The following is a 22,874-nucleotide window of genomic DNA, read 5'->3' as shown; positions in this document are numbered from 1 at the left end:
ACGAGCTTGTCCTATTTTATGTACAAATTGAAAGGGATTTGAAAATGTGTCCCTCGTCAAATAAATATTTCGCATGCCAAACTTTAGAGGGTATCCATGAAAAGAAACAACGCATTTTGCTTATATAGGAAATGAGTACCAATTCATTTCCCACATGACCTTAGTACGAATCTTTGGCTCTATCACTTGTTAAATGGGTTGATTTGAGACGAATATCCGCCAACATTTGAAAGTTCATTCCAAGTGCTAATAAAAACTACAAAAGTATATATACAAGTACATGTTGTCCATTGCTTTTATAGGTCATATCGCTACTTTTGTTGTACAACATACAGCGATCTACAGTGAGTTACCCCCTTCTACCACGGTAATTTTCGCAGTCATTTCTCTATTTCTTGCTATGAATTCCCATCCCGTTAGTTAATACAGACTGTTATATTATTTCTGGCAATTCTAAACAATTTTAATCTTGAATGTGAATTTGTAAGATTTATCACATTTTCTACTTTATCATTGCATTCATATAGAAATGCAGTACCTAACGTTCTAATCCAATGATCAGCACTTGACTCAGTGCGTGACTCGATAATGTTACTGTAATTTTGCATCAGATGTGGGATGTTATTTGATATTTGGGCATTCTAATCTATAACAATAAGCAATATTTTTACAATGCAGTTAATAAATTTCAATATCTCCTTTTGCTACTAATTGTTCTTTAGATATGTAACTCATTCTGATGACGGATAAATCAATTTAGATATTGATAACATCTATGGAATTTCAAACCAGATGGCGATACGGAAGAGTTTATAATATGTGGGTTTTCTGATCCATAACATGATGCATTGTTTTTAAAATGTAGTTTTATAAATTTGAATATTTGGGTTTTGAATGTGAACAATTGTTCTTTACAAATGTAACAGATACTGAAGTCGCATAGACAAAATCAAGTATCGATATTTGTAAGTAATTCCTCGCCAGATGTGGATACGAGATGGTATATAATATGTGGGGATTCTGATCTATTCTGAACCTTACTTTGTAGTACCCTGAAGCTGTGGTGGTAAGTACAACTGTAAATACACTATAGGATTCGTAAAAACAATATATTCAATACAATATTTTATGTGCGTACGTAGAAACATTTCTTCGATATGTTTCAATTATGTTGACTTCTGAGTTAGAATGTCATATGTTCTCTAGCGAATATCAAATTCTACTGTAATTCCTTTAACTAACTTATGATCATATAGATTGGCTATATTGTGACACTTCAAAGTAATAATAATATCCTTTATCTATACAGGATTGCACAATTAGTTATATAAACTAGTTTATATTGTGGTCCTGTCTATAACATATATATACATCGAGAACATATATCACAACGCATGGAAATATCACAATTTATATACATACAGATAAGAACTAAATGAAAAGAGACAATAAACACACGAGTATCATTGAGGATCAAAATAATGTTTTAGTTAGGCTGATTTAAAAGATGTGGTAGTTGTGCATTTTCTTATACAATCTGGTAATGAGTTCCATGAAATTGCTGCTGAAATGATAAAAGATCTTCTAAACTATTCTGTTTTGGCTCTTGTAACATAAATAAAATTAGTAGAGCTCTGTCTTGTATTTCTTGTGTTTACCTCATTCACAAATCTAAAAACATGCAAATACTCTGGAGTCGTATGATGTAAAATTTTAAACATAAGAATAATATTTCGATAAATAAAATATTCAATCAAAGGCATCCATCTCAAATTTGATAGCATGCAAGAATTTGATATTGAATGAGATACCTTGATATGTAAAATTAACCTTGCTGCCCTCTTTTGTAATTTAAAAAGCCTATCAATATTTGTCTTGTTCTTTGTATCCTGCCATATTGTACAATAATAATTAAAATGAGGAAAAACAATAGTATTGTAAATTTTGAGTAGTGCCTCCTTTGACATAAAAGTACTCAATTTCCTTAAAACACCTAGTTTCTGACTAAGGTTTTTACATACGCATCTGTGTGATAAGACCACGTAAGACATTCATCGATGTAAACACCTAAACGTTTGGCACATTTAACATTTTCTATAAAAAAAATCACCAACATTAATGCAAAGGTTTCTACATTTCGATACTTTCTGTGACGTTCCTATTAAAATACATTGTGTTTTCTTTAAATTTATTGTCAATTTGTTCTTATGCATCCATTCCATAGAATTTATAAGATCATCCTATAATTTGTTTCCAATCACATCTAAAGATTTATCAGAAACATCTTACGTGGGATCATCTATATATATATTGACTGTAGAGTGTTTGAGACATGTTGGGTAGTCATTTACAAACAGAATAAAAAACATAGGACCCAATATAGAACCCTGAGGGACACCGATGATAACATCTTTTTCCTTTGAGATGGTCCCTTTCCATTTGACACATTGCGATCATATAGATAAGAATGAAACCATTTAAATGTTTTTTCACAGATACCATAAGATAAAAGTTTGTGCATCAATACATCATGATTAACTGTATCAAATGCTTTGCTTAAATCAATAAAGAGTACACTTGTGAGTTTCCCTTTATCAATGTTCTCAAGCCATTTGTCAATGTTTTGGTCTGAAACCTGATTGATGCTCTGTTAAAAGACTATTTGCGATCAAATATTCGTAAAAAGTGTGAAAAACGTGTCTTTCCATAATTTTACTTATGATAGGTAAAACAGATACATGTACCGGTCTATAATTATTAACATGAAAATTATCCCCAGATTTGAAAAGCGGGGTAACTCTAGCTTTTTTCTATTCATTTACAACGTCACCCTCCTGTATAGAGAAATTCATGATGAAACACAATATGTCAGCTACAACATCAATACTCACTTTCAGTAATTTTACAGAACTTTCATCCATACCTGTAGCTTTTGAAGTTGACATGCTTTTAAATTCTTTCTTTAAAAATTCTACATTTGGAATTGTAAATGAGCCTTTCGGCATTAGTTCAATTTTCGGGAGCTAATCATAAAAATTTGTCGCAAATATATGACCCATGCCACAAAAGAAATCATTGAAGGAATTTGAAATTTTATAGGAGTCTGAAATTACTTCGCCATCAATTTCTAGGTAGGATGCTGATGCGCCTGCATATTTAGATGGTAGAAATTGCTTTATTTTACAACGCGGTTCCTTGCTGATCGATATAAGGCCCAGTCCGATTCGTGGCGGGATCTTAGAGTCTTCCGATGGAGATAATCCCTTTGACGAATTTCAGATAGAACGTCGTCGTTAATCCATTTTTTGCAATCGGTCCTGATACGGCGCTTTTTGACTGGCATATGCTTGTCAACTATTTTCATAAAAAGCTTCTTAAATGTTGACCACATTTGATTTACGTTGTTAAAAGATTAATTGTTATTCCATTCAACACCCCGCAGATCCCTGAGAAAATCATTTTCGTCAAATTTCTTCTGATCTCTGCATTTCTCATATATATGATCACTTTGTGTGTCACGCTTATTTTTCTTTCGGACGACATATACCAGGTGATGATCACTCAGACCTATTGGCACTACACCACATGAGCTGTAAACTTCAAGCACGTTTACGTAGTGTGATCGATGAGTGTGCTTGAATCTTTTGTTATTCGGGTGGGTTTCGTAATAGCTTGCTCTAAGCCAAAAGTTTCCATGGATTGTTTAAAATTTCATGTTTTCAGTTGGTCAAAATTGAAGTCACCCATTATTACACGTTTGTGACAACTATTCGTTATATCTTTGATATACTCCTCAAAATGTTCTAACCATTGGGTGTTTGAATCCGGTGGTCGATACACAACCCCAGTATTTATTGTCGGAGAGTTCATTAATCTAATATCCACAGTAAGCATTTCAAACATTTCACACTTGCATACGTTTTTAATTGCCCATTTCTCTTAAATGTACATTATGATCCCTTCACCATGTCTATTGCGATCTCTGCGTACAATGTAGTATCCATTTACCTGTGTTTCAGAATCCGTGATATTTGAATCTAGTTTACTTTCAGAGATTGCCAGAATATGGTAAATTCCATCTTTCAGTAAAGTTCTGATTTAGTCCAGTTTATTCATTAAATCATATAGATTCACATGTGCAAATTTTGTACCTTTAGGGCGATTAATATAACTTTCTTCCACTTTTTCGGTGTTGTAGAAGTTTTCATCTATGTCGTTGATACACGAATCACAAATGCATTCAATATTTTGATTGCTATTAAGCTTAACATCCGACGTGGTATTATTCACACAACCTGTACATGTGTAGGTAACAGTAGGTCCAGTATTTAATTGAATATCATTCGAAAGCAAGAGGCACAAAACCGTGAATAGCTGATTTGTACTCGCTTCGCCTCGATACTTGGATGAGCTTTTTTCTGTGTTTTGTACAGTCGAAATATCTACTTAAGTTTTTTTATAGCAAAGAATTTTTGTGTTAAAACAGGCCATTGAAAACCATCTCCAAAATTAAAACCACAGTCCATTTCCTGTACAATTAAAACAATTCTGAATTGCATGCAAGGTGAAGATAACGAACAGTGATCAATCTCATAACTCCTACAAGCAATACAAAATTCCAAAATATGAGGAGAAATGTTAACGCACCTCTTATCACGACGGTCATTTTTTCTGTAAAGTGATGTTGTCCTTCGGATATCAAGAGTCATTGGCAAATTAAGATTTGAAAATATTCATTGTTACCACAACCTCGTGCAATAGCCGGGAAGCCATAGTATTGATTGATATAAAAATTGGTCATTTTAAAGGTACCTAATTTCCGGATATTATGTTTTAGTAAACTTAATTTAAAAAGTGCATAAGAGAAACCGTGGGTGTATTTCAATAAACACATATAAAATATGGCGAAAAGGACTACTAATACTATTCCGGATACTTAAGTAAAGGAGGAAGCTTCACTATAAATGGGGAAGACTGGCTGTATAGTGAAACTTTCCCGGAAGAAGGCTCGCTATATAACCAGACTTCCGGGGTAAATATCACTATATAACCAATCTTCCGGGGGAAGGGTCTCACTATATAGTCATCCTTCCGGGGGAAGTCTCACTATGGGGGAAATCTCACTATATAACACCGCCATATGAATTAAGTGGTGATCACCAATTAATTCATCCTTCGGCCGCCAGTTAAATGAATATTAATTATATACCCTGGCATTTATCGGCTTCCGTACATTATTGAACACAAATACAAAAATAAGACATGGTTTACTTCAAACAGTTTATTCCAAACAACGTTATTTTTACAAATAAAAAGTGAAGATAACGAACAGTGATCAATCTCAACTTATATAGGCAATACAAAATATAGAGTTGGGCAAACACGGACCCCTGGATACACGAAAGGTGGGATCAGATGCCCATGAGGAATAATCTTCTCCTATCGACCGGCCACACCCACCGTGTATATATTCATCAGGCAAACTGATGTTATCCGTAGTCGAAACCAGTGTGATAAAAACGGCCTAACAATCTATATGACACACGTCAGACAGCATTTGACCCAATGATAGGTTGTCTCGACATTATAACGACCATAGAATTTGCGAAATGCTGACTTTAAACAAGAGTGTTGAAACCCCTCCACCATGAACTTGATTGGCAGTAGCCTGCCTTGATTTAAAAACACAATATGTAAGTGATAATGGAATATTGCTACATAAATATGGGAAGTTGACGATGGAGAAGCTGTAATCATCCCGTTTATCATAAAATTGAGTTGTTAGTTTGCCGTTAATATCTACTTTCAATGAAATATCTAAGTATGAAGTAGAAATGGACGACTCTGTGGTGTCGTTTATTTCGAGTTCACAAGGATAAATCGAATCGACACATGAATGAAAATTATCATTGGTAGATAAAACGTTGTTGATATATCTAAATGTTGCATTGAAAGCCACAGCAAGAATTTTTTTCTTCTCACGTAGAAGTTTTTGAATAAACTCTGCTTCATAAGAACATAAAACAGGCCAGCTAACAAAGGAGCACAATTGGTATCCATGGGATTTCCAACAGACTGTTGGAAGACCTGATCACCAAAGACTACGAAGATACTTAACACTGATTTTGACTACGGATAACTCCGTTTACCTGATCAGGATATAGGGCTCCCCGTGGATGTGACCGGTCGACGGGGGATGCTTACTCCTCCTAGGCACCTGATCCCACCTCTGATGTGTCCAGGGGTCCGTGTTTGTCCAACTATCTATATTGTATTGCTTATGGGAGTGATGAGATTGATAACTGTTCGTTATTTTCACCTATCATACTGTCAATGAGGAACTCCAGCAGTATATTTTTATATTCAATTTCAGAGTGCTTTTTCTTGGAATCATAGTGGTGTTTAACAAAGTAATTTTTTGGATGAGTGACCACTAGATATGAATATTTCAGTTTTCCATTTTTCTTGAAGAAGCAACTGTCTATGATGTCAAAAAGTCTAATTCTTAATTTATCGTGAGGAATGGTCGTGTAAAGTTTTCAAAAGTTATACGTTTTGATGTTGTTGATTTGAGAAAAGCTTTACGATTTCAAGTTTACTGAAAGTTCTTTAAAATTGTTTAGAATCCACATTTGATTTCACCACTTATGGTATATGTAGTGGCAAAGTACGTTTGAAGTTTTGGGATAAAAACAATTCTACCTCTAACTTTGTTCTTAGTGCCATTTTGTTTATCTATGGAAACAAACATTTTGGTATAAAAACATTAATATATCGTAATAGATATTAGAGAAAATCAGAGCCGAAAAGTAGATTTTAATTACTCGCCGAAAAATGTCAAAGTCCAAATTTTGACAGTTTTTTAGGAATAATTTTTTTAATTTATATGCTTAAAAATCCAATTGCACCATTTTTTTGGTCTCGTCGAGAAAAAGAAAATGGTATAGGTCGTTTTTCAAAAGGTGTATGATTATAACAATTATCGCTGAAAATGTTGTTGTTTTTAATCGAAAGGGCAAAATCATGTACTGAATCTTTATTTTTGGTCATATTTCAAATACCTATGTATGAATGTGTTTGCCTTTTCGAGACGAGGAGAGAAATATATAATCAGAATTTTGTACCTTGAATAATAAATATTTTGACCAAAACACTGATTTTTGATAACAAAGACGTAAACAAAAAGTGATCTTTAAGCCTAAATAGTTGATACCATTTTATTTCTCATTGAGACAAACAATTTAGTACAACAATTAGGATTTATTGCCATAATAATAAAAATAAGACAATTGGAGTCAAGAAAGAATGTCGATTAATCGGCGACAACTCTGTCATACCAATTTTTCAGTTTGTTGGGAAGAAAATCTTCATTATACATATTAGAAAAAAAAAAATGATTATATATTCTTTTTTGTCTTGACGACACGAATAATTTGATATAATAGTCATCGCCTTAGTGGAGAATGTCAAACTCCAGGGTTAGAAAGTGTAACTTAATCGTTAGGCACCCCTATCACTGTGTCAACATAATACTGGATATCAACATAAGTTTAATAAAGGCAATTTTACCATTTTGAATTCATGTTATATTTTACAAAACATAAAATAGTGCATACTTTTCCGCAATCATTGACCAAAACAATCCTTTGCACATGCTCCAAGTCATCAACATCGGGGTAAGTGTGTACCATTTTATGATGGACTTAAAAAAATGTGTGAAAAAATTTGATACACACTGGACACCCACACAGTTTTTATTTTCAATATCATCAATTCCAAAGGGTCTTCAATCCCACTACACAGGTGCATGTACAAAATGTAGTGGGGTTAAAAATTGTAGTGGGATATAACGTGTATATTCATATTTTTGTAGTCGGATTGAACACACACACACACACACACACACACACACACACACACACACACACACACACACACTATACACACATATATATATATATATATATATATATATATATATATATATATATCCAAAAAAGTAGAATTTTTTATTTTGATTTTGATTTTGATATTTTGGATCAGCTAGTTGGACGAATAAGGCATGTCCTAAGTCGCTCCACTTTTAACATTGATTGACAAGCCTAAAGACCCCCCCCCCCCAAAAAAAAAACCCCATGTAGTCTGCGTTGTAAATACGTTTGTAGATTAGTGTAGTTATAGTGCTAGATGTATTTTTATGTAGTTTTTGTTATTATTCTCTGTTGATCTTGGCCACATTATGTAATTCTTTTCGTTTGTCCTCAAGAAGGGACGGGTCGTCCCGAAAACTTGACAATCTGGTTGTTCGTTCGTGTCGTTGGTCATTTTGGTGCTTTGTATATTTGTTTGTATTTGACGTTCTATCCATGTTGTGGATCCGACACCTTTAGGTTTCGAGTGTTGTTGGAACTTTAGTGCTTTTATATATATATGACATATCAAATTTGCATGAATTTGATACGTATGAAATATACGTATAGAAGCAAATTCATCAATATTGGCATCTTAGGTGAAGGTGTGCAATATCAACATGCATTTCTTAACTGTTCAATATTAAACCCGTCATTAATGCATGAAGCAAACTGTTTTTTTAAATGGGGACATCATAATTAAGGTACAGTAGAACATTTTGTTTAAATAAATGAATATGATATCAAATACCGGCGCTGTCAGATTCGAAGGACCGTCGTTTACCATTTTCGCTTGTTTATGTCGTTACGGTAACGTCAAAATTGAACGCTCATACTCAGAATGTTTCGGACGCACACAATTTATGCAATGCAAAGTTAGCGTTCCATAACTTCTCAGGATATTGAATGCTAATATTCTCTACATTTTACGCAGATTTTATCATAGACTATTTATTAGCTAAATTACTATATATATATATATATATATATATATATATAACTGCAATATTTTCATGCGAATACTGCACTATCATTATATAAAAATCGCAGAAAGTCGTTATAAATAATATAGAATATTATACCCAAAACACACGTGGAAATTGCATAATTTTCCCATGAATATCATTGAATAAATTTGCCTGATATACGATGTGTGATTTATGGTTTGATTATTGCACGATATCGGCATGATTTTCAAATGAAAATGAACACGTATGGAAATCATGTGAGCTGCTTCTCACTTTGTATGTCTCAGCAAAGATTTAAATGGATTGTATGAAGAAAGTTGCAAATGATTTGTATCAAAGAATAAGCAGAGACTGTGGTTTTTAAAAAAAGAAAAATGAAAGGACCAGCAAACATAATAACGAAGCTATATCTTAGGTCTGATACGTGTCCTAGGTATGTCTTAGGACACCTTTTAGTCTTAAGTCAGGTTCTCGAAACTTTCCTGAATTTAGGCCTCGCCATAAGTTCATCCTAACTTTAGGACAGCATAACCCTTGTCCTAAGATCATCCATTTTTGTTTGTATAAACATGGCGACATCCATGATATTGAGGTAAAGAGCTCTCAGACACCATGAAGATATTTACAACCCGCTAAATTATTTAATTGTAAGTAAGAATGGAATTTCGTGGTTTTCATAGCCTCCCGGCGCTATTGGACAGGGATGCCTTCTTCGTTTTGTAACTAGTATAGGAAGGCCATTTCTTCCTAATCTGTGCTCTCTCTCTCTCTCTCTCTCTCTCTCTCTCTCTCTCTCTCTCTCTCTCTCTCTCTCTCTTCCTCGTGTGTGCATATAATATAATATAATATACAAGCATATATTTCCCCACAAATACCCTACCACGCCCACTTCTCGGTTACTACTAAACAAAGTACGCTAGAGTACCTTAGAGTACGTTGGTAAAATTTCCAAATCTAATGCAATTTAAGTGTTTATTTGTATGTATAACGCTTAAATATACATGATTATAAAATAATATTGCAATATTTGTCACAAGTACTTGCTATTTAATGATATTTTGACTAGAAAACATTAAATTTATTTACGCATCTCGATCCCGATTCTTAGTATTTTGTTTGAAGAAAGTATTTGAGCGATGTAACATATTACACCAGTATTAAACCCAAATACCAATGATTTATTTTCAAGGAATTTACTGTTCGATTGACAATAAAAAGACTTAATACTTCAAACATAAGATAAAGGCGTAATCTTGGAAATTTAAATGTAATGCCCTCGTATTAAATAATGTAAATATGTAGTTAAATTTGATCGAGATCGGGATCAAACGGTAAACTGCAACTTGAAATAATCCCCAAACTAATGAAAACAAACGCAATATATTCCAGATATACATTTATTAGGTTGAATTAAAATATAAACATCTACGAACAGCGGTAAAATTGCATTAAATTGTGAAATTGTACCAGCGTACTCTAAAGTACTCTAGCATACTCTGTTTAGTAGGACCACCTCTTCTCTGCTGTATATGTAAAGGTGTTAGAAAGTACATTAATACGATGCTTTATTTTCAACTTCATCAAGTATCACTTTAATTTTTACAGTTAAAAATAATGAGTTTCTCTTCTTACTCACGATAATACACTAATCTACACAATTCACAAATTGAATTCAGACTGCTTTGACTTCTGTCGGATTCTTCAATTATGTTATCAAAAACCTTGACATGAGTACATGCAAGTCAAGGTAAATCGGTTCGATTTTTCAACTATCGCACACAAGTTTTGGTTTTGCATTCACAATAAAAAGACACAGTTTATAACATAGTAATGTATTAATGTATTTTGAATTCATGTTAAAAAAAAGAAAAGAATATTCATATAAGTAAGTAATGCCTGTCTTTTCTCTAGCTGTATGTGTCTAGATTTTAATTGTTTACTCGGAAGTATGTCACGAATATCATATGTGTAAATGCATGTAAAGGAATAAGAATGTTCCTAAGTTGTTAGGACGTCCTAACGTATGATATTCCTAAGATATCGTCCAGATACATCCTAGGACACATAAGTTGATCTTAGGATGTTCCTAACGTTTTTCCTAAGTTATATCTTAAGACATGAGACATAGCTAAAGTTATATCTTAGGAAAATTTCATAAACATGCCTGCAGGTCCTGGTTTTTCACTAACCTTTGTAAGTACTTGTACAATTGTAAGCTGACTTGTTGGTTTCTTCTGGTAACGTCCTTATTCTCCTCTGCATAAACTGCATTATGAATTAGGTGGTTTATAATATTCTACCCATAACCCCCACATTGAAAGATTCTTCATCATAATTAGATAAAAACACGAGAGAAAAATGCACTGATAATTGATTAATTAACATATATATCCCTCATAAACTATGCGCATACCACACACGCATTTTCATTGCATGTTGTTATGCATATTGTCATGCAAAGTATCTATAGATTCACTTTAGTTCATAATCTGTAAAATTACACAACGCCCTACATCAATTGTTTTGTGTTATCATTCTTTTTAGCTGTTTTTCCATCATCACACGATGAAAATGATGTTTGGCACTGTAGGGGTTTGTGTAGTTTTACTCGCTGTGTGCTGCAATGGGTATGAGATAGATTCAAATATTCGAGGTAACTACATTTAAACTATTTTGCATCTTATGAGATTTTATAAAGCACATTATTTAGATGACTGTTTTGGTAATGGAGTATGTATAGCGTTACTAGGTTTGTCGATGAATGATAATGTTCAGACATTGAAATTTGACATGGAATCTATTTTCAGCTAGGCTAAACAATTGCAAGTTGTTGAAAAGCGATGAATCCTTGTGGAGGCTTTTAAACGTCAAGTATGTCAAACCAGTGGGTGTCCTGTTTGATGTATTGTCTACATATGAATTGAGGGGATGTGAGAGTAAGTGTAAGGGGACTTAAATCGAAACAAATTTACAAACAGTAAAAGTGACGGTATAATTAAGATGGAATACCACACCAGGAACAAAGCTTAATGGAAAGTGGAGGATATGTACAATAATAGTTTGATTCATGTAGTGAAAAAGACATTTCATTAGAAAGCAATGGGTGTGAGTAGGGGAATTAAAACCCTTGTAAGATTCGCACTCACAGTCAAAATATTGGTTGTGTTATCTATCTTTTTATTTGCGATCACAGTGTAACCTACTAAACTAAAGGGTATATATATATATATATATATATATATATATATATATATATATATAATAGATTTTTGTCTGCACATAATTTAGGTTGTGCAGATATTTTGAAAGCAGATCCAAGCATAAAGGGACATGATGGCATTTACACTATCTACTCTAAGTCAAATATGAGGAAAAATGTTTTCTGTGACATGACGACTGAGGGAGGCGGATGGACAGTAAGTAGAATTTTTTTTATGTTTCCAAACATTGTCAATAGCTAGCAAATAATGACTAAAGAGATGTACAATTGTCCATATGACCCGAAAGTGATCTCTTTTAACCAATATTCACGGCATTGTAACAATGTGAACAAATACGATGTCCGAGGGGTTTTCAAATCAATACTATAAATGGGAGGTAACTCCGACGTATTGATTTAACAGTTATGAAAGATGAGGGTGAAGTGAAGGAGTAACAGTCATATTCCTCCAGCAGAATTTTAAATAACATTTATGGTGATTACAATGTGATATGATTTTTCAAAATTTACAATTATGTTCAAAATGCAATAACTTGTGTGGTTGTTATGCAAGTACAAGTACTTACTTAATGGATGAAGAGGTGGGTTTGGCAAAGAGAGAATTCATTAAGTGAAGGTAATGAACAGTGATCAATCTCATACATAAATCTAACAAAAATGCATAATTGAAATTAGGGTGAGCACTGACTCATGGAAACAACACAGGTAGTATCAGGTGTCTAGGAGGAGTAAGCATCACCCACTGACCGGTTACATCCGCCGTGAACTTTTTATCTTGATCAGGTAAACGTAGTACATGTACACTATAATCTATATTCTAAATCAATATGTTGAGTTGTTAGTTTATCGTTAATGACTGTGATCAATAAGATATGAAACAGCTATAGAAGACTCCGTGTTGTCTTATTTTGAGTTCACAGGGGTATATCGAATCGACATATGAATGGAAATAAATATGAAAACTGGTCAGCTGATAAAGGGTCACAATTCGTGTCCATCGAAATTCCAACAGATTGTTGAAAGACCTTCTCACCAAAGACCACTGTATACTGTCTTTTAAAAATCAAATTCAGGGTACTTGTTCGTAAAGTTAAAATGGTGTTTAACAAAGTAAATTTCTGGATAATTGATCATTTCTGAGTTCGCTTTTAGCCGCTTCGGCTCTCTATGATGTCAAAAGTCATAATCTTTAAGGCCACTTCTTCAAACAAACTTTAAAAAAAGATGAAAATGAATCCTTTTATATAAGTAAACTGAATAAATTTCAGTGCATGGAATTTAATTTTTGACTAAGATATCTCCATTTTGTTCAATACAAGTGGACAGCTTTGTAGAGTTTGATAGGGAGGGCCAAAATACGGCTGTATCACAATTTTTGAATATCTGCATAGAAAGTATATAAATTCCCAATATTATAAGAATCTAATATTTGTACTAATCAGAACCAGAATTAACCAAAAATATACGAACCCATGCATCCAATTTTTTGTTTGTAGCAAATGTCCCTAATTTATCATGACGAATGTTAGGGTTAAATGTTAAAAAGTCGTATATTTTGATGTTGATGGGTTTTGGACAGTTTTGTGATTTCAAATTTACTAAAAAAAAATCTTTGGAATTTAGAGAATCCACATTTGATTTACACAACTTTTCGCATGTGTTGTGGCATAATATGTCTACAGTTTCTCCTTCGTAGCAGTTGATATTTTCGTGAGGGTTTGGTAGAACTTTACTGGATCCTGCTATGCATCGATGTCTTTAAGAGTTTTTGTGAAGTTTTGTAATTTATACATATTGTAATTCAAATTCATTCGTGTCGTTGTCTGGAATGTTAAATTATTTAAAACTGAAACGTGATTTTGAAGAATTTCGTCTTTTGAAACGTCACTTTGAGAATAAGTTGGATTACCAAATTGAGTTGTTATAATAATAAGCATATCAAACAAAGACAATATTGTTACCAGTTTTGTCAGCTGGAACCAGCACACATTCCTCTATTTAAAACTTCATCACTACTGCGGATATATTTATGAAGCTATATTAAGAATAAGACGTATCCTAAGTATGTCTTAGGACATTTCTTAGTCTTAAATCAGTCCCTCAAAGCTTTCCTAAATGAAGGCATCGCCGTGTGTTCATCTTAACTTTTGGGCAGCATAACCCTTGTCTTTTGATCGTCCTAAGTTTGTATAAATTTTGATATTGATACAAAGAGCTCACATAAACCATGGAAGGATATTTAGAAACATTGACAACCCAATAGATTACTTAAATTTCTTCAGTTGAGCAATTTGTGTTTCTCTTCTTACTCATGATGATACACTAATCCACATGACTCACAAATCAAATTCAGACCAGTTTGACTTGTGTCGGAAAAACGATTGCTAAATTATTTATCTATGTCCTAGATGTGAGTACATGTAATTGGCAAGGCATATTGGTTCGATTTTTAAACTATTCTACAAAATCATTGCGGGACTCATTCTAATATAAATAAATCAATTAATATATGAAACATCCCTGCATGGGTTCAAGTATCACAATATTAGTTTATTTTTTTTTATTGTATGTGAAGTAGTTAATAATTCTATAATTTCTTAGTTTATAAAATAATTCTACTAAATATAGGGTATCTGTATTAAGAATATTCATATGAATAAAGCATGTCTGGCTTTTCTCTAAGCGTATGTGTCTAGATTTTAATCATGTCACGAATATCATTTCTATAGGAATAAGAATGTTCCTAAGTAGTTAGGGCGCCCTAACTTAACATTTTCCTAAGATATCGTCGAAATACATCCTAAGACGTTGATCGTAGGATGTTCCTAACCCGTTTCACAAAGTTATATCTTAGGACATATCTTAGGACATATCTTAGGAAAGTTTCGTGAACATGCCTGCAAAGGTTACTAAAGAGGGTACGCATATTTTCTTTAACATATGTGCCTGGTCTAAACGTCAAGTATAACGAAGGAGTAATACCTTATCTCCCCATTAATGACAATGACCTCGAAAAGTATGATGATTCTTATATCATTAAGTAAAGATTTGAACGAAGAATTACTGTTAAAACATAACTCCCCCCACCCCCCGGTGATTGTAAAAGGAAAGAATTTATTTGCTGTTCTACAGGTCTATGGTTATATGGTAAAAGTATTATGTATTATATTTGTAGGAAATGTAGGGTGCAAACTTGTACTAGAAATATGATGGAATACAAGACTGAACCTAGTAATTTTTGTTACAATGAATGTTGCATATGTTGACAGCATACCGAACTGAATACTACCACAAATCTAAAAGTTCTTCGTAATGCATTCGATACCGTTTGGAAAGCAGAATACTTTTAAAGGAATAACTGAAACAGTTTTCTGTTGTTACAGACCCTGAAACGTGCTACTACACATTAAAAACGAACCGAACCGTTCCGTGCAAGAAACGAACCGTACCGTTCAAGAAACGTACAGTACCGTGCAAAAAACGAACCGTACCGTTCAAGAAACGTACCGTCCCGTTCAAGAAACGAACCGTATCGTTCAAAAAGCGTACCGTACCGTGCAGAAAGCGTGCAGGATAATATTATGCAAACCCCGCCCCCAAAAGCCCGAAAGCGTACCGTACCGTGCAGAAAGCGTGCAATTTATGTCACGTGACCCACTTTTTCAGCCACAGTATATTATTTTCACAATGGCGCCCGATGGGAAAGGAGGTCGTAGACTATCGCTGGCTATTCGAAGCATTATCCTCAAACATCACGAAGCTGATTTTCAGTGATCAAAAATAAAGTCAGGGAAATGAAAATCGGACTTCGCGTGATAAAGGATAGGAATATATATGTATTATCATAATTTTATTTGATTCAAAGACAAATGCAACAGATATCTAACATTATTAATTATGAATGACTGAATGCTGACAAAAAAGGACGTACAAACTTCACGTGCAGATATCCTGGATCTTTCATAATGCCGATGATAAATCACAATAAATGTGAAGTGCAGAAAATAATCATTGTGTCATTTGCGACTTTAGTGTATTCAAAACAAAATTCACTTCTTCTTAAAAACTTTTCCAATTTAGGCACTGTAATTTATATCCGGAAACTTAATACGCTTTGTTTTTACACTTACGCACGCCCATGTCGGGGAGCAGTTCATGTAACAACTTTTTATAAAATCGTAAATTAATAAATGTCTGATGAGAAATGAAAAACAAATTGAAACGTAATAACAACCATTAAGACTTAGACTTAAGCAAATTCTAAAAACTTTTATTCATAACTTTTATGTACGTTATCAATATGGAATTATTCCATCGAAGCAATCAAAAATAACGTCTCATTTCCCCATGTGCACATTCTAACACAACCACAAATCCTGCAGCCGATAATCAAAGAGCCGAATAAGACCGATCGAGTGAAAACAAACTATCGAAACGTACAATTTATACGAAGTCAAAGCGTTCAGGCCACGCCCACCTCATTAATAAAACGTGCAAACCGTTCACAAAGCGTGCAGCTATTTTTAGCAAATCGTACCGTGCAAGAAGCGAACCGTACCGTTCAAGAAGCGTACTGTACCGTGCAAGAAACGAATCGTACCGTTCAAGAAACGAACCGTACCGTTCAGAAAACGAACCGTACCGTTCATAAAGCGTACCGAACCGTACCGTGTAACTGGTGTAGTAGCACGTTTCAGGGTCTGTATATCACAAAGTGTGGGTCATTAAACCAATTAGAGCATCATACTATTTCATCTATATTGTATATACAAATTTAAATCTACAATTGAAAATATTCTTTGTTTAACACACAATTTATGAGTGCTTTTCCTAAAATCGATTTGCATGTGGTAAAACGTACATATTGGGATTATTGATGATGAGAATTCAATACAACCACTGCGTGACTGTTGTTTATTGTAGGTCATACAAAAACGGATAGATGGTTCCACTGACTTCTACAGAACATGGAAAGAGTACAAAAACGGCTTTGGGGATCCTTCCAAAAATTATTGGATAGGTGCTATGCATGTTTTTAGAGATTGTTAAACGCAATTTTCATGGAATACCAAATATAGGGAGCAATAATTACCTTTTAATGACAACGAATATCAACTGAATGCCAAGTAATCATTCTCGCAATAGAAAAGAAATTGCAGAATACTCACCTCTTATATTCGTACAATAGTAAATTTCACTTTTTAGTTGTTTTTTCTTCTTCAAATAACAAATAATTCTTCTTCTTTGTATTTATGTTACACTTGTTTTTAACATAATCGATGTAATAATTCATGTAGTAAAATTCTTAGTAATAGTGATATGTCTTTATTAAGTAAATGTTTAAACAATTTTAACTAACCAAAGGTCTCTTAGTTTCTCACACTAGATTCTTTCTGCAATAGATATAATTGTACGTTTCTCCATCTTCTTCAAATACATATCTTTAGATCACCCGTGAGTCACTCAAGTGACCTATTGGTAATGATCTGCGTCCGTCGTCGTCCGTCCTGTGATTTGTGTTAGCGATTGAACATTTTAAACTTTTTGATAACAACCCTTCCAATTCTTATCAAATGGTATGTAGCATTTTTTGAAGAAGAGGGACATAGATGGTTAATTTCAGGATTTTTGCACCCGAGAGGCCTGAGGGGAGAGACAAAAATTGCCAACAATTGACGAATTTTCAAAAATCTTCTCTGCAACCGCACATCTGTTTAGAATAAACCTAAATGCATAGTCATGTACAGAAAGAAGGCCCAGGAGCTACCAAAATTAAAGATTTCAAGTTCAGCGGGTTAGAGGTTCTGCCTTCAGTGCGGGATCACACCTAGCATATAGTGTTTATACGTAAAACATATGTATACCATCTTCTTTTAATGCTATTGATACTAAATGAGAACTAAATGGATATTTAAAGGTATATGTGCGGGATTAAAAGTATTTTGTTCTATGTTGAAAAGCAGACCGTGTATCTTATCAGTGTGATAAACTATGGAAAATAATATGATTTGACAATTTCGACAAATTATATACGGTTATTAAAGAAGTATTGTTGTACTTATTGTATGAGGAAAATGGTGATTTTCTAATGCACATTTATGAAGGAATGACGTTTATTGTGGATGTGCGCAAACGCACGAACAAATATTAGGCGAAACATCATTGGAAATGAAGATTTCGTTTACAGTATGTAGTCGTACTGAATGGAGAATTCCTGTTAATCATGAAATTGAACTCCCCTTCAATTGCTCAAAGTGGTTCTCTCTACCCTATTTTTCGTCTTGCTGTCTCTTATCACTGAATGTGTCCCGCCAACAGCCTGCGGGCAGTCCACGCTTTCACGTCGCCATGCAATTGTTTACTTTCGAAATTCCGTGTGCAACGTTACGTTCACTATCCAACTCGGAGAATACACGATTAAATAGGAAATTAGCTGGATTACTTTTTAATCCGATTGAATTAAATTGCATAATTTGCATAGCTTTATATAAAATATTTGATTTTTATTCCTACGAAAATATCCAAAGAATATGGCATATATAGCTTTAAAAAGAACAGGTACCCTTTACCACAATTATAGATACATGTATCATCCCAGAGGGGTTTTGGCACCAGGGTGCGGCAAACATATTTATATTGCATTATATCTTAAAAATACTCCCTACTTCTGGATATCAAGCAGTCAAACTGTTGGCATGATAATTATTAGCATTGAACCTTGTGTCAATTCTGTGAAATTCATAATCCCTGTGTTAATGTCATGTCATACGGTGGAGTCAAGTTGGTCATATATTGAAAATGCATTAAATTTTAGAAAATATTTTTCCTTAATTCTGATCATCAAGCAGTCAAGCTGTTGGTATGATTATAACGAGCAATGAGCTCCATACCAATACTGTGTAATTCATGACCTCAGGGTCTATGTCCTTGGATGGGGCTAAGTTTGTCATTTATTGAAAATGCATATCTTATATGTATCATTGAATGAACATTGGACTCTCTACTAACACTGTGACATTCATGACCACAGTGTTCCGTTACATTTACCAGGGTGGTGCTAAATTGGTCATATACATAATGTATTGCAAATGCAGTATAAAATCTTTTGTACTGCTGAACACCAAGTAAAACAAAAAACAAACCTGTATCATTATAACGAGCAATGGGAAATTTACTATCCCTGAGTTCAGGTCCATGGATGGGTCTTACCTGATCATGTCTTAAAAGTGCAATAAATATATTTATTCGTGGACATCAAACAAGCAGTGTTTGCATGATTACCCGTATGAGCAATGAGGTCTCTAAATCAATTTGTCCTTTTAGAACGTAAATAGGAAATTGCATTTCGCTGTGACGTGATAAAACTTACTCACCCATAAAAGAATTCCAAATCATCAAATGTGTATGACAGTATATCTAGCTCAAATATAAAAATGGAGAAGTATGACAAACACACCGGTAACACAATAGAGTAAATGATGTGTATACTCAGGTGACCGTTAAGGTACATGGAACTCTTGTTATGATGAACAAGTCTATGTATTTGTGAAAAAGTAAACCATATCTTTACGTAATATAGCTGGCTTTATTTTTCTTACATTTTTTATTTTACATTATTTACAACAATACGTATTCCGAACTAACTCGTGAATGTATTATGCTGATCCTACCTGAACAAAAATTGTTTTCTCTACTTAATACCTTCAAGTAATCTCATTGTAGTTCAAATTAAATCAAACCGCTAATTAAGGACATTTCAACTTATATTTAGGTAATGAATTCATCCACTTGTTAACCAATGGTAAAACACAGCAACTCCGTATTGATCTACAGAGATTCACTGGAGAAAAGGGGTATGCCAAATATTCCAAATTTATTGTTGGCGATGAGAATAGCAAGTATAAGTTGATGACGTCGGGCTACAGTGGCACGGCAAGTAAGTTTCTTATGCAGTCACGAATATTATAATAACAGTTAGCTCTTGAGAGAAATTGTTATAAAATGGGATACCAGTCTAAAGTCCTCAAACTTCTTTGAGGTCTTTGATGGAATGAAACGGGATATCATCCAATATAGATTATAAAACAACTGAAAATAAAAGTGAAACTCACGGGTCTTTCGAAAGAAGCCTTCATTCCAATATAAGGTCCCGCGTCACGTTAGACGTTGAAATGATAAAGAACTCTCCCGACTAAATGTTTTTGTTCGTTACTTATCTTACATCTAGAGTCTTTACAGCCCAGTAGCTAAGTATTTCGTTACTAGCTTGAAAATACGGATGTATATTTAATTGCTGTTACTAAATTTAGAAATTCATTTCAAAATAAAGGATTATCTCCCTCATGCATAGCTCTTATCCTTGGACGAATTTGGCTCCACTTTTTTGGCACGCTGTTTTTGGCTATATTTAGCTCTAAAACTTCATAGTTATTTCGGATTTCAAAGATTTCGGTTGAGCATGACTGAAGTGACATTATTTGTCGAAATGCGCATCTGATGCATCAAAATTGGTACCATATAAGTTTTACATCTACGAAAGCCCAGAGCTCATTCGAGATTCGAAATTCAAAATACGAAATTCGAAATTCAAAATACAAGATTCAAAATTCAAAATACGAGATTCGAATTTCGAAATTCAACATCCAAATTAGCCAATCAAAATGTAGGTCACAATAGATTAAAAGTTAGAGGATGCATATAAACTTAAAATATGACAGAAAGCTTATTCTTCTAATATGTTTACCATACAACGAAACATTTCTTTTAAAACTAGAAATCAAGCTTGCTATGAATAAGCTTAGATAAAACATAAAAAATATATATAAAGAGACAACATAGATTGAGGAGAAATATTTATTCATGGCTCGAATTTCCTTCATTGTTTACATAAAGACGCCTATAAAATTGATTGATTGATTGAGTGGGGTTTTACGCCGCCTATAAAAGATGGAGCGGGTGGGGAAAATATTTCTATAGGCACCTGAAGTATCGACACTACTACCAACACCCCCCTTTCTGATTTTTTTGCAGCGATAATTTCTCCGAAATGTGTGGATTCCTTGTCTATCCCATCCCTATTTCGATTTATATTTAATCGTTTCACGCTTTTTGCAAGCTTTATAAATTGACCTTCTACCCGTATAAGAGAACTACTATGTTTTGAATTTCCCCCAAAATCAAACTAAAATCAATTGTTGGAGGGCTTTCATCGGTTAATAGGCTTCATATACGATTTCATTTTAGGTATATTATGAGGTGTATTCGTCATTATTTGACCTGGTTACCGCACAATACAGAGTTAAATATGTGGCAGCTGAAACAAGTTTCCTGCCCCTCCCTTCCCGCTTTCTACGGACTTGTCTGCATATTAAGCATGCATCATAACTTTCATAGTTTTAAAAGAAATGTTGGTAAACATATTAGGAGAATAAGCTTTTTCTCATATCTTAAGTTTATATGCCTCTACCATCTATTGTGACCTAAATTTTGATTGGTTAATTTGGACGTTGAATTTCGAAATTCGAATCTCGTATTTTGAATTTCGAATCTCGAATGAGCCTTCTGGGCTTTCGTATACATCCCATTCCGGAATAGTCACCTACATAAATAATTCACCAGCTGTAGATGAAGATAGACAAGTTTTAAACTATAGATGGCGCTCAAAGTTGTAGTAATAAAGGTTCATATCCTGCCAACGCCCACCGTAGTAAGGACCCCAGTATCTAAGAAACGTCGTTAACATTAACTTTTATCGCAGGGTACTTGGCAAAGAAATAGTAAATACTTATTTTGAACATTTTGAGTTTAAACTGATACTAGGTTTCAACAACCTGAGCGCTAAGCTTAATTAAGTCTTTTGTATATTTCATTGCTAGCAAGAAACAGTGAAAAGTCTCTATTTTTTCTCATACCAGGAGACGGCTTGAAATATCACAATGGGATGAAATTTACGACAAAAGACCAAGATAATGACGCACATGGTGGAAATTATAACTGCGCAAAAGCCTGGCACGGCGCATGGTGGTACAGGAAGTGTCATCAGTCAAACTTAAACGGTCTCTACACCACTTCTGCAGTTGTCAATCCTAAACATCCTACTTGGTATCCTTGGAAAAGAAGACACGAAGCCTTGAAATCAACACTAATGATGATCAGACCAAGATGAAACAGAAAGGAGCATTTATGAAAGTGATGATTCATAATATATTCATTGCTTGAAAAAAATAAATGAACTGAGAAAAACATTAATTTTGTTTCTTTCTATACACTGAAGTGAACACCGATCTGGCGATATTTCAGCTAAAGCTTTCTTTATGATATAGGGTAGTTGTAATTAGTTGCATACAGATTGTACACTAAATTGAGAATACATGTTTTGTATATTATTCTACCAAGTCATTCACTTTTTGCTTACCTGAGCTGAAAGCGTCATATGAGACTTCAAAGAAATTCTCAAACATTGAATAAAGTAAATTCTCAAATTCACTGTAAGAAAACAATAAGTAGAAAACTAAAAAAAGACTTCCACCATTTATCATGCAGAAATAGTCAAACATCATTACTGAACACATTATCAAATTATGTTTTTTGTCATCATATATATATTACATGTATAACACTGTATCTGATGATGAGCACCACTAAAATCAAAACAGAGAAATAATCAGATATTCAATACAGCTTGTTGGTATAGTTCTGCGTCTTTCTTGCTAGTTTTCTTTTTATAAAACCTAGCAAAAATATGTGCATGTGAACACCCTGCAGCATTTAAAGTAT

The 22,874-nt window shown here is 33.7% G+C and overlaps 1 protein-coding gene across 1 annotated transcript; it reads left to right on the top strand.

The window, feature by feature from the left end:
• Positions 1-993: 993 nt before the first annotated feature.
• Positions 994-22,326, top strand: LOC130052578 (ryncolin-1-like). The gene is made up of 7 exons (XM_056157947.1): positions 994-1,066; positions 11,423-11,531; positions 11,686-11,814; positions 12,167-12,294; positions 17,022-17,118; positions 19,870-20,034; positions 22,013-22,326. The coding sequence occupies exons 2-7, from the start codon at positions 11,444-11,446 to the stop codon at positions 22,261-22,263; spliced, it is 858 nt and encodes a 285-aa protein (XP_056013922.1). The 5' UTR covers positions 994-1,066; positions 11,423-11,443; the 3' UTR covers positions 22,264-22,326.
• The last annotated feature ends 548 nt before the right edge of the window (positions 22,327-22,874 follow it).

Source organism: Ostrea edulis, chromosome 3 (genome assembly GCF_947568905.1).
Source record: "Ostrea edulis chromosome 3, xbOstEdul1.1, whole genome shotgun sequence".
NCBI lineage: Eukaryota > Metazoa > Mollusca > Bivalvia > Ostreida > Ostreidae > Ostrea > Ostrea edulis.
Note: the sequence above shows the minus strand (reverse complement) of the source record. Positions and strands in the feature narration are given on the sequence as shown.